Here is a 13,325-nt window from a genome sequence, read left to right as displayed (position 1 = left end):
GATTTTATATTTGACAAAATGGCGACAATGCAGGCGGCTATGAAGGATTTACGGACCTTGAAACAGGAGGAGTCTACTATGATGAACCTTGCCTCAAAAATAAGTGACCAGTTAAATAGGCTCAAAGTAGAGGAACTTGCTTTACAGAACCTTGTAAGACTTCAAAATGAAGAGTTTGAAAGGAAATCTAGGGGGAGCCGAAGGTCATTGCCTGTTGAAGAGTTAGATGATGAAGATGATAATGATATAGACGAGTATCTTGGTAAGGGAGATATGTCTGAGAAGAAAGTAGAAACTGAAAGTATTGTCCCTTTGAATTTAGTGGTGAATAAATATCACGAGCATGATGCAATGGAGGAGGAGGAAGAGGACGATGATGATGATGATGCAGATAAAATACCAGCAAACACTGCTGCTCATGAAGACATAGAACAGTTTGTGAACAGTTTGTAAAGGACTGTGACATAGGAAATTTTATAGCCAGTTTTTGGGTCATTTGAATTGTCTGAAATTCTGTTTACGTTTTCTACATGTTGTAATATAGGATGCTTAGTATTGTCTGAAGTAAGTTAGCATGTTTAGAATGTGTAATGGATGTTATTGTGTGGGAAAAAAATGAACATTGGATTTTGTAATTTTCTTAAAATCTCTTGGGTATTTGTATTTTTAGTAGTTGGAAATATCCTGAAAGATACCGGAATAAATTATGTTATTGAATATTACTAAATAAGGTAATAAATTTTGAGGACAGATTTTCAATACCTAGAAAAAGGTTATGATTCTAGAAGAAATTTCGATTTGTTTTTGCAAAGAAATTATTTGCCATTTAATTTTAGGCATTTATGATAAACTTCTTTATTTTTGAGAGGCTCGCCACGAATAAATACTGTTAATAAAATAGCTGCAAAAGTGCTTCTAGTTTCTTTCTTTCATTCTTTTGAATATGTTTGGATTCACTGGCAAGTGTTAATTAACCAGGTTTTCAACGAAAACCTGAGTTATTAGATTGGGGTAGATGTCGGTCGGGCGGCGGCGGTGGCGGCGTCAAACTGGTGTTTCCGGTCAATAACTTTTGTTTCGGTAAAGATATTTGAATAAAACTTGGTATGTATGTAGCTTATATCAAGACAAAGGCTGGGATTGATTTTGGGGTTTCTGGGTTCAAGGTCAAGGTCACTGTTACTTAAAATAGAAAAAGGGTTTCTGGTCAATAACTTAACTTAGGAATGAGCTATCATGATGAAACTTGGTGTATAGAAAACTTATATAAAGTTGTAGCTTGGGATTGATTTTGGGGTTTCTGGGATCAAGGTCAAGGTCATTGTTACTAAAAATAGGGTTGGGTTAGGGTTAGCATATCTTCTACATGCATGGAGGGATTTTGATGAAAGTTGGCACAATTGTTCACCATTATGAGACGGAGTGTCATGCACAAGAACCAGGTCCCTAGGTCAAGGTCACACTTAGAGGTCAAAGGATACAAGAATGAAAACTTTGTCCGGAGCATATCTTCTTCATGCATAGAGGGATTTTGATGTAACTTGGCACAATTATACACCATCATGAGACGAAGTGTCTTGCGCAGTTCCCTTCTTTAGAATTAGTTCCCTTTGTTGTTACTATAAATAGCTTATATTGTAACTTTTTCATTACTAGACGTAGGGAAAAATCGAGACCACTTTTCTGTAGTACAACATGCATGTTACATCCAATTTTGAGGTGTATTTTGACCAATCTCTACCTGGTAAGGATTACTGTGTGGACTTAGAATTTTTTTTTTTTGTATTTTTTTTTTTTTTTTTTTTTTTTAAGATTAACTTCCCTTAGTTGTTACTATAAATAACTTATATTGTAACTTTTTTATAATTGACCGTAGGGAAAAACCAAGACCACTTTTCTGTGGTACAACATAGTTGTTACTTTCTAATTTTAGGTGTATTTTAAGGTATCTCTACCTGGTAAGGAGTTTTTTTGTGGACTTAGAAAAACAAAAGAATTACAATGATTACTAAACAACCACAAAATTAAAATTACCTCTGCAAATACAGGTGCTAGAGTAAAGAAATTTGCTGTGACGGGCGTATATTGTGACATTCTGGCACTCTTGTTTATTCTTATGAAAAGTGTTGAAAACCTGGTTTCGTGGCATTGCCGCGTTTCTTGTTTGCATTGCTATACACACGGGTGGTAAACGCACAATCCAATTCCCGCTGGGAATATGCTTTCCCAGCGGGGATTGGATTGCGCGTTTACCACCCGTGATAAAAGACATTTGGATTGTAAAAAATGTGAAATATCAGCTTTGTGTTATGTTCTGTCAAAACAAAGTAAATAAGGGTAACCTATTAGTTCTGTAGAAATTTAGATATACTCAAAACAGAGACTTGTCTTGAAACTGTAAAATATTTCGGTACCTTAATATTTAAGCATGTAGATCCACTGTTGTATTATTTTGTACTTATTCATCGAGATTTAAATTATTTTGAGACACATTAAAATTTTGTTGAGATATAAATACAGCCTAGTGTGTCATAGATTGTGGGAAAATATAGATGATTAAACCAGGAGGATTCATTGACTAAACTTTCTACTTTTGTGTTCATTGAAGGGGCATAACTTCAGATTAATATGAAATTTTTCAAAAATTAGAAAATGCTCCTAATTGTCAGTAATTGAAAATAAAACTAGAGCTGCTTTTGAGAAAAGCCCATGTCTCCCACAACTGTCTAATCATCTCAATAGTAAGTCAGTCTTTATATACTGTTAACTCACTACAAATATACCTTTGAAGAGTAAAAAGGCTGATTTTGGGTAATTCAAGAGCCATAATTCTGAATTGCCTCCTTCGATTTGGCTAGTTAATGAACTTGGCCAAGGGATTATGGTGAAAAACAGTTGATTTAAGTTTGGTGAAGATCAGATGAGAACTGTTCGACTTAAGAGCGTGGACAAGAGGGCCGATTTTCGGTATTTCAAGGGCCATAATTCTGAAGTGCCTGGGCCGATTTGGCTAGTTATCAAACTTGGCCAAGGACTAATGGTCAAACACATTTTATTCAAGTTTGGTGAAGATCGGATGAGAAATGTTCGACTTAAGAGTGCGGACAGATTTGTGACAGACAGACAGACACACAGAGGAGTAAATCAATATGTCTTCCACACCACTGTGCGGTGGGAGACATAAGAAGTAGAAATTTAGTAAGTTTTAGACAGTTTTTAGCTCAACTTTTCAAAAATACTTAAGTAGAGTTGTTGCACTCTCCTGCTTGTCAGTATTGGTGTCTGCTTTCAAGTCTGTTTTTTTTAGGGATAAGAAAGGGTATTGTACTCGCCCAGGTGTCAATGTCACCATTGCATACAGTTGTATGACAAGCATCTCAATTCCACTATATCTTTTCACTACTTTCCCTGTTATTATCAATGGAGCAAACCCACATGAAGTATTGATCTTAGTAAGGGACAGACACCTTGTGGTTAAGGGTCAAGTACCTAAAACAGTCAGATATTGTAAATATTCTAAATCACTCCGCCAGTTTCAACCAAATTTCACAGGAAAGTTTCTTTTGTTAAACCGCTTTCATATTCCTTCAGATCATGCAGAGTTCTGGTTGCCCTGGAATTTAAAAAATGAAGGAAAAAAAAAACTTGAAACATCTTCCTAGAAATCCCTGGCCTAATTTTATAATTTTAATTGTGGTTCCAAATTCCTTCAAGCTTTGTTGATTTGTTTATGGCCACCAGGAGTAGAGGCTAGTTTCTGTGCCTGTGTAGAAAACTTTGAAAATCTGATCTTCAACTGCTGGTTAATTTAAAGATAAATTTGATGGTAAGGTTCCTTAGATGACCATTTACCAAATTCGTTCAAGCAGTGTCGATTTGCTCAGGCTCATAATCAGTGAAAAACACAACACTGATTTCTCTATATGGCTATATTGAAAACTAAACTTCAAAAATCTTCTCTGAGACTGCTGGCCATATTTCATATACATTTTGTAATTTCTCTTTAATACTTTTGTAACTGCTTTATGCCATGTTGAATTGTTAGAAAAACATAGCCACCAGGGATAGAGCTGATTTTCTCAATATGGCTATATGGAAAATCCTCTGAAATTGCTAGCCTGATTTTGAAAGAATTTCACACAAATGTTCTTCATATAAGGCTGCTATGTAAAACATATGGCTGCAAGGGGGAGGGGTTACGGCATATATGTAAGTTCAATTTCCAGGAAGGAACAGCAGTAGACTTCTGAGTTTTTTTTCTATAACTTGAATTTTTCTGTGCTAGTGCTTTCAATTGTACATATCTTCAGGCAGTTACATTTTTTAATCCCCCGCGTGGCGGAGGGATTATAGGAATTATCTGCGTCCATCCTTCTGTCCGTCCTTCCGTCCGTAACAAAATCGTGTCTGGTCCATATCTCCTAAACCCCTTGAAGGATTTTCATGAAACTTGGGTCAAATGATCACCTCATCAAGACGATGAGTCAGCCTTGTAAGTTCAAGGTCAAGGTCACAACTCAAGGTTTAAAGGTTTGAGCCTGCCATTTTGTGTCCGCTCTATATCTCCTAAACCCTTTGAAGGAATTTTATAAAACTTGGGTCAAATGATCACCTCATCAAGACGATGTGCAGAACCCATGAGTCAGCCATGCCGGCTCAAGGTCAAGGTCACAACTCAAGGTCAAAGGTTTGAGCCTTCCATTTTGTGTCCGCTCTATATCTCTTAAACCCCTTGAAGGAATTTTATAAAACTTGGGTCAAATGATCACCTCATCAAGACGATGTGCAGAACCCATGAGTCAGTCATGCCGGCTCAAGGTCAAGGTCACAATTCAGGGTCAAAGGTTTGAGCCTTCCATTTTGTGTCCGCTATATATCTCCTAAACCCCTTGAAGGAATTTTATAAAACTTGGGTCAAATGATAACCTCATCAGAACGATGTGCAGAACTTATGAGTCAACCATGCCAGCTCAAGGTCAAGGTCACAACTAAGGGTCTAAGGTTTGAGCCTTCCATTTGGTGTCCACTCTGTATCTCCTTAACCCCTTGAAGGATATTCATCAAACTTGGGTCAAATGATCTCCTCATCAAGAACTCATGAGTCAGTCATGTCAACTCAAGGTCACAACTGAAGGTCAAAGGTTTCAGCTCTGTATCTCCTAAACCCCTTGAAGGATTTTCATGAAACTTTGGTCAAATGATCACCTCATCAAGACGTTGTGCAGAATTCATGAGTCAGCCATGTCAGTTCAAGGTCAAGGTCACAGCTAAAATCAAAGGTTTACCCTTTCACTATCCATAGCAGTGGCAGGGGATTTAGCTGTCTTTCAGACTGCCTTGTGTTTGTTTGTTTTGGGTTCAAGTTTAACGCTGTTTTTCTATGTAGTATTTCAGTTATGTAACGGCAGGCAGTTAATCTAACTGGTGTTCCTGGATTCTGTACAAGTACAAACCGGTTATCGGCAAGTAACTACCAACTTCTCCACGTGAATCAGAGGTGGAGAACGAATGATTTCACACACAATGTCTTTTATCAAATCGTCACAGAGAATGTACGGTCCGCCGGAGGATCAAACTGGGGGGGAGGGGGGTAAACAATATTATGACGTAACGTCATAACAATAAAATATGGGAAACATAAAAATCTTGTGAAAATTATGTAAAGTGCATCTCAAGAATATTTGTATCTGCTCCATAAATATTATGTTCTTAACCACTGGAAGGAATTTCATAAAATTCACATCAGTTGTAAACCTCATCAAGACAACTTGCAGTGTACAACCCAGGTCATTTGATAAAAGGTCAAGGTCACACTTGAAGGTCATTATTTCAACAAGTTATTTTTAGCTCACCAGAGCCAAAGGCTCAGGGTGAGCTATTAGGATGGGTCACCGTCCGGCGTCCGTCGTCCATAAACTTTTACTTCAAACAACATCTCCTCATAAACCGCTAGGCAAATTTCATCCAAACTTCATAGGAATGTTACTTGGGTGAAGCTCTACAAAAATTACTCAAAGAATTGAATTCTATGCAGAACTCTGGTTGCCATGGCAACCGAAAGGAAAAACTTTAAAAATCTTCTTTTCAAAAACCAGAAGCCCTAGAGCTTAGATATTTGGTGTGAAGCATTGCCTGGTGGACCTCTACCAATTTTGTTCAAATCATGACCCGCCCCAGGGGTCACTTGATTTTACATAGGAAAATCTTAAAAAATCTTCTTCTCAAAAACCAGAAGCCCTAGAGCTTAGATATTTGACCTGTAGCTTGCCTAGTGGACCTCTACTAAAAATTGTTCTATATGCGCCATATTGTTAGGCTGCACTTTTTGAGCTCTGATTTGATTTAATTTTATTGTCGTTAATAGTGGGAGTAGAGACGTGATTTTTGGAGTGTAGTTTTGTGAATTGTGTGCTTGATGTGTTTGTGTCATTATATTTTGGATTGCTGCATGTGTTGATCCAGGATCAGCATCAGAAACAATCACATATATAAACTTGAAATATTTATTATTGATAAACACTTTGTGAACTTTCATTCACCATTGTAGTTTTCAGTCATGGATTTTATTATGTATGACAGCAATTTCCTACACAAAATTGGACAATCAACAAGGTGTAGACTTAATCCTATTGTGTTATCAAGGTTAAAAGATTTGAGAATATTGAAACAGTACAGAGGAAAAAGAGCTGGCCGCCTAAAGGCACAATCCTTGAACAATAGCAAAAGTGGTTACGGTAAACCAGTGGTTTTCAGATGTGTAAACTTAAGCAACCTTATATACCCTAAGAAAAATGGAAATAAACTGAATGGACAAAATGAACAGCTAACATGTTTGACGCTAAATTGTCGCTCGGCAATAAACAAGGATGTTCTTATTGGTCAATTATTACGCGAGGAAAAGATAGATTTTGCTCTTCTTACGGAGACTTGGTTTTCGGACGACAAACAATACCAATATGAAACGTCTGATCTCAATCAAAATGGCTACAAACTGAGTGTTACGAACAGGCAAAATAGGGTGGGTGGTGGTGTTGCACTGACGTGTAGATCTGCTGTAAACATGCGCAAACTTTCGGCAGGAAATTCTCACAGTTTTGAATATGGTATTTGGCAGTTGATTTTCAAGAACATTACTATGCATATAGTTGGGATTTACAGACCTCCATCTTTATCCACTTGTTCCCAGTTCGTTACAGACTTCTTTCAATATATGGAGGGAGTACTATCACAGTACTCAAATGTAATGGTCATGGGCGACTTTAATCTTCACATCCACGATGACACAAATGTAGTAACAGAATTCAATAATTCTTTGTACGCCATGGGTTTACAACAACATGTACAATTTAGTATACACACTGGTGGTAACATTCTTGATTTGGTCCTTACGGAAGTCGTAAATGGTGTTGAAGTAGTTTCTTGTGAACAGGGTCCATATATTTCTGATCACTGTGCAGTCAAAATTGTGATAAATGTTAGAAAGGAAAATATAACCAGTGAGGTGGTGCTTTTTAGAAATTTCAAAAAAAAGACATGGATACGAACACTTTTTCAAGCGATCTGAGAAAAATGACAATCGAAAGTGATAATGTCGACCTTTCTGTTGAAGAGTTTCAGACAGCAGTAGAAAATATTATGAACTCGCACGCACTATTTATAGAAAAAACAATCATCCATCGCGCTCCAAAACCCTGGTTCACAGAAAAACTTCTTCACCTTAAAAGAGTGGCTCGCAGATCTGAACGTTTGTGGAAGAAACATAGACAATCACATCTGCATGAAGCCTTCAAAACAGCGCGTAAAAGCTACGAAAAAGAACTCAAACATGAGGAAAAAAAGTTCTTAATGCAAAAAGTGACCCGAAAAAGCTTTATAGATCTGTATCTGAGACAACAGGCACTAGGTCTGAGAACCCTATGCCAACTGGACATGACGGTACACTGGCTGAGAAATTTGCAGATCATTTCATGAATAAAATCGAAAAAATTCGAGAATCGTTGAAACATTTCGATAAGTTTCAACCATGCGAAAAAGATATTCCTTGTTTTGACAGTTTTAAAGATCTGAGCGAGGAAGAAGTTAGAAAACTTATAAACCAACTACAGACAAAATCATGTGAACTTCAAATATTCTACCAACAAAAGTGCTAAAATCATACTTGGATGAGCTGTTGACTGTTATTACCAAATTGGTTAATTTGTCGTTGTGCGACGGCATTTTTCCAACAAGATGGAAACAGGCAATTGTAAGACCTTTGTTGAAGAAAATGGGACTGGAGCTTGAATTCGCAAACTACAGGCCTGTTAGTAATCTATCGTTTCTGTCAAAATTAATTAAAAAAGCAGCTCTGTTCAGGCTAAATGATCATGTAAACAAACACAATCTTCTACCAAAAAACCAATCTGCTTACAGGAAAAACCATTCTTGCGAATCAGCACTGTTACGTCTTGTAAATGATTTACTGGATGCTATGGAGAAAAAAGAAGTTACGGCGCTAATTGCCATCGATCTCAGTGCCGCTTTTGATACTGTAGATCATGACATTCTTGTTGATGTGTTAAACAAGCAGTATGGCGTTCGTGGAACAGCACTGAGCTGGGTTGATTCCTATCTGTGCCCCAGAAGTTGTCCTGTAAGTGTCAATTCAACCATGTCATCTCCACGCCAATTAAATTGTAGCGTTCCACAAGGGAGCTGCTTAGGACTGTGGCTATATTTGACATATGCGGGGACACTGTTTAATGTTATTCCACCGTCGATTTCAGTTTACGGCTTTGCGGATGACCACACTGCTAATAAACGCTTTAAACCATCATCTCCAACAGTAGAATCCCAGGCAATACGAGAACTTGAACAATGTGCTAAAACAATCAACAACTGGATGAATGAAAATAAGCTTAAAATGAACACTTCCAAAACCGAGTTCATCATGTTTGGTAGTAGGCAACAGCTCTCTAAGTGTCCAACTGACAAAGTATGTATTGTAGGTGATGAAGTGAAATCAGTGAGCTTTATTCGATATCTAGGTGCATTCCTGGATGAAAACTTGAATCTAAAAGAGCATGTAAAACGAAAGTGTAGAACAGCAATGCTCAACTACTTCAGAATAAAATGTATCCGGAAATATCTTACCAAAGAGGCTACTGAAACCCTTGTACTGTCATTGGTGATATCCCATTTAGATTACTGTAATGTCATTCTATATGGTATTGCTCAAAGCGAAGTAAACAAAATGCAACGAATTCAGAACATGTGTGCAAAACTTGTCCTAAATCGAAGAAAATATGACAGTTCCAAGCAAGCGCTGTACGACCTTCACTGGCTACCAATCAAAGCCAGAATCACATTCAAAATGCTCACCTACATGTATAGTTGTTCAGTTGGAAACTCTCCAGAATATCTTTCTGAACTTCTCATAAAACAAACACAGACAAGGAACTTGCGTTCTTCAAATTCCGTTACTGGGTGTTTTGTTGTTCCTTTCAACAAGCGCAAAACGTTCAGCGACAGAAGTTTTGGTACTGTTGGACCTAAACTCTGGAATGAATTGCCTCTTGAAATAAGGAACTCAGACACAATAGATGTTTTCAAAAAGAATTTTAAAACTCATTATTTTGGAAATTACTTTGCACTCTTTTAGAGACTGTGACTGTAATTTTTAGCTCGACTATTCGAAGAATAAGTAGAGCTATCCTACTCACCACGGCGTCGGCGTTGGCGTCGGCGTCACACCCTGGTTAAGTTTTTCATACCAGTCCACATTTTGACAAAGTCTTTTGAGATAAAGCTTTGAAACTTTCAACACTTGTTTACCATCACCATGTCCAGTTATAGGCAAGAGAACATAACTCTGTCAAGCATTTTGACTGAATTATGGCCCCTTTTGACTTAGAAATCTTGGTTAAGTTTTTCGTACCAGTTCATATTTTGACAAAGTCTTTTGAGATAAAGCTTTGAAACTTTCAACACTTGTTTACCATCACCATGTCCAGTTGTAGGCAAGAGTACATAACTCCATCAAGCATTTTGGTTGAATTATTGCCCCTTTTTGACTTAGAATTCTTGGTTAAGTTTTTCGTACCAGTCTACATTTTGACAAAGTCTTTTGAGATAAAGCTTTGAAACTTTCAACACTTGTTTACCATCACCAGGTCCAGTTGTAGGCAAGAGTACATAACTCCATCAAGAATTTTGGCTGAATTATGGCCCCTTCTGACTTAGAAATCTTGGTTAAGTTTTTCGTACCAGTTTATATTTTGTGTAAAGTGTTTGACAAATGGCTTTGGAACTTTTATATCTTGTTCAGTATTATAGTCTCTATCAATAGGCAAGAGTTCATAACTCTGTCATCTTTTTTGGCTGAATTATGGCCCTTTTTGAACTTGGAAATTGGTTCTGTTTTGGTATATGTCCATGTTTTGTCAAGACTATAAAATTATTTTGACATATGGCTTTTAAACTTTAAACATTTGTTTATCATTATGATTTCCATCTGTAGGCAAGAGTACATAACTCTGACAACTATTTTGGCTGAATTATGGCCCTTTTTTTGACTTCGAAATTTTTGTCAAAACTATTTGAACTGTGGCTTTGAAACTTTTAACACTTGTATATCAACATGATTTCCATCTGTAGGCAAGTGTACATAACTCTGTCAACTATTTTGACTGAATTATGACCCTTTTTGTACCCCCCGACAACAAAGTTGTAAGGGGGGGTATACTGGTATCAGGTTGTCTGTCTGTCTGTCTGTCTGTCCGTCTGTCTGTCTGTCTGTCTGTCCGTCTGTCCGTAGACGCAATCTTGTGCGCACCATTTCTCCTTATCCCCTTGACAGAATTTAATGAAACTTCACACAAGTGATCAGTACCAACAGTAGTTGTGCATGGGGCATGTAAGGTTCTTTTAGAAAAAAAATTTGCAGAGTTATGGGACTTTTGTTTTTTTGTTATTATACAATATACATAGACACAATCTTGTGCGCACCATCTCTCCTCATCCCCTTGACACAATTTAATGAAACTTCACACAAGTGATCAGTACCAACAGTAGTTGTGCATGGGGCATGTAAGGTTCTTTAAGAAAAAATTTTTGCAGAGTTATGGGACTTTGTTTTTTTGTTACTATACTATATACATAGACACAATCTTGTGCGCACCATCTCTCCTCATCCCCTTGACACAATTTAATGAAACTTCACACAAGTGATCAGTAACAACAGTAGTTGTGCATGGGGCATGTTAGGTTCTTTCAGAAAAAAAATTTGCAGAGTTATGGGACTTTGTTTTTTTGTTACTATACTATATACATAGACACAATCTTGTGCACACCATCTCTCCTCATCCCCTTGACATAATTTAATGAAACTTCACACAAATGATCAGTAACAACAGTAGTTGTGCATGGGGCATGTTAGGTTCTTTCAGCAACAAAAATTGCAGAGTTATGGGACTTTGTTTCTTGTTAACATACTATGTACATACAGCCTGCATATGCAATCTTGTGCGTGCCTAATCTACCAAACCCTTACACACAGTTTAATGAAACTTCACACAAGTGATCAGTACCAACCCTAGTTGTGCATGGTGCATGTTACATTCTTTTAGATAAATATTCTGCATAGTTATGGGACTTTGTTTTTTGTTACTATACTGTATACATACAGTCTATATACATACAGTCCATATAATTATGCAATCTTGTGTGCGTCAAATTGCAATGTACTGTGTCAGTGCATGCGGGGGGTACATTCATCACCTTTAGTGATAGCTCTAGTTGGACTTGGAAATTAGTTAAATTTTTCATACAAGTCCATATTTTGCCTAACATATAACTTAATAACATATTTGCCATCATGGTCACACATTGCCATTTAGTGCAAGACTAATCGAATTCCACAAATACAGGAACATTTTTTGCTGAATCCATTTTTTTCTTTTGTCTGAAAATCTATGGAAATATTTTGACCCCATTCTTCAATCAATTCTTCGAATAGTCGAGCGCGCTGTCATCCGACAGCTCTTGTTACGAGATTGAAGTAACGTGAACTGGATGATTTTATTGTGTAAATACATTCGAATATGAACTCTATTATAACAAATACAAAATACAGTTGTTTGCAATAACTTCTGGACATATCGCAATAACCCACTTATTCTTACTTAATAACAAACAGCTGTCTTACTGTATCTTAATATTCTAATATTTTATTAATCTTATCTAATGTCTGATCCATTTTTAATGCTTACTAAATAGTTTATTCATAATGATATTTATGCTCATTTATGTTATATGTCATTAAATATCTTAATTTTGTCGTATTTTTATGTATTTGTAAAACGCCATTGAATACGTTTTGGGTAAAAATAGGCGTTTAATCAAATAAAACAGTTTCAGTTTCAGTTCAAATCATGACCCCGGGGTCAAAATTGACCCTGCCCCAGGGGTCACTTGATTTTACATAAGAAAATCTTCAAAAATTTTCTAAAAATAAACCAGAAGGCCTAAAGCTTAGATATTTCATGTGTAGCATTGCCTAGTGGACCTCTACAAATTTTTTTCAAATCATGACCCCCGGGGTCAAAATTGACCCCGCCCCAGGGGTCACTTGATTTTACATAGGAATATCTTCAAAATTTTTCTAAAAATAAACCAGAAGGCCTAGATCTTAGATATTTGACATGTAGCATTGCCAAGTAGATTTCTACAAAATTTGTTCAAATCATGACCCCCAGGGTCAAATTCACCCCACTCCATGGGGTTACTTGATTGTACATAGAAAAATCTTCAAAATTTTCTAAAAATAAACCAGAAGGCCTAGAGCTTAGATATTTGACATGTAGCATTGCCTAGTGGACCTCTACAAAATTTGTTCAAATCATGACCCCCGGGGTCAAAACTGACCCCGCCCCAGGGGTCACTTGATTTTACATGGAAAAATCTTTTAAAAATTTTCTAAAAATAAACCAGAAGGCCTAGATCTTAGATATTTGACATGTAGCATTGCCTAGTAGACTTGTACAAAAAATTTTCAAATCATGACCCCCAGGGTCAAATTGACCCCGCCCCAAGGGGTTACTTGATTGTACATAGAAAAATCTTAAAAGTTTTCTAAAAATAAACCAGAAGGCCTAGAGCTTAGATATTTGACATGTAGCATTGCCTAGTGGACCTCTACAAAAGTTGTTCAAATCTTGACCCCCAGGGTCAAATTTACCTAGCCCCAGGGGTTACTTGATTAACATAGGGAAATCTTCATAAATTTTCTAAAAATAAACCAGAAGGCCTATCTTAGATATGTAAAATTTCCTAGTAGACTTCTACAA

The 13,325-nt window shown here is 36.9% G+C and overlaps 1 protein-coding gene and 1 long non-coding RNA gene across 2 annotated transcripts in view; both read left to right on the top strand.

The window, feature by feature from the left end:
• The window catches only part of LOC128548893 (uncharacterized), a 191,344-nt gene that overhangs the window by 64,530 nt on the left and 113,489 nt on the right, over positions 1–13,325 (top strand). The gene's annotated exons all lie outside the window — the stretch shown is intronic.
• Positions 19–912, top strand: LOC123537411 (snRNA-activating protein complex subunit 5-like). The gene has a single exon (XM_045321156.2). The coding sequence runs from the start codon at positions 19–21 to the stop codon at positions 451–453; it is 435 nt and encodes a 144-aa protein (XP_045177091.1). The 3' UTR covers positions 454–912.

The sequence above is a fragment of the Mercenaria mercenaria genome, chromosome 15, assembly GCF_021730395.1.
Source record: "Mercenaria mercenaria strain notata chromosome 15, MADL_Memer_1, whole genome shotgun sequence".
Classification (NCBI taxonomy): domain Eukaryota; kingdom Metazoa; phylum Mollusca; class Bivalvia; order Venerida; family Veneridae; genus Mercenaria; species Mercenaria mercenaria.
This window is presented reverse-complemented; position numbering and strand designations above follow the sequence as displayed.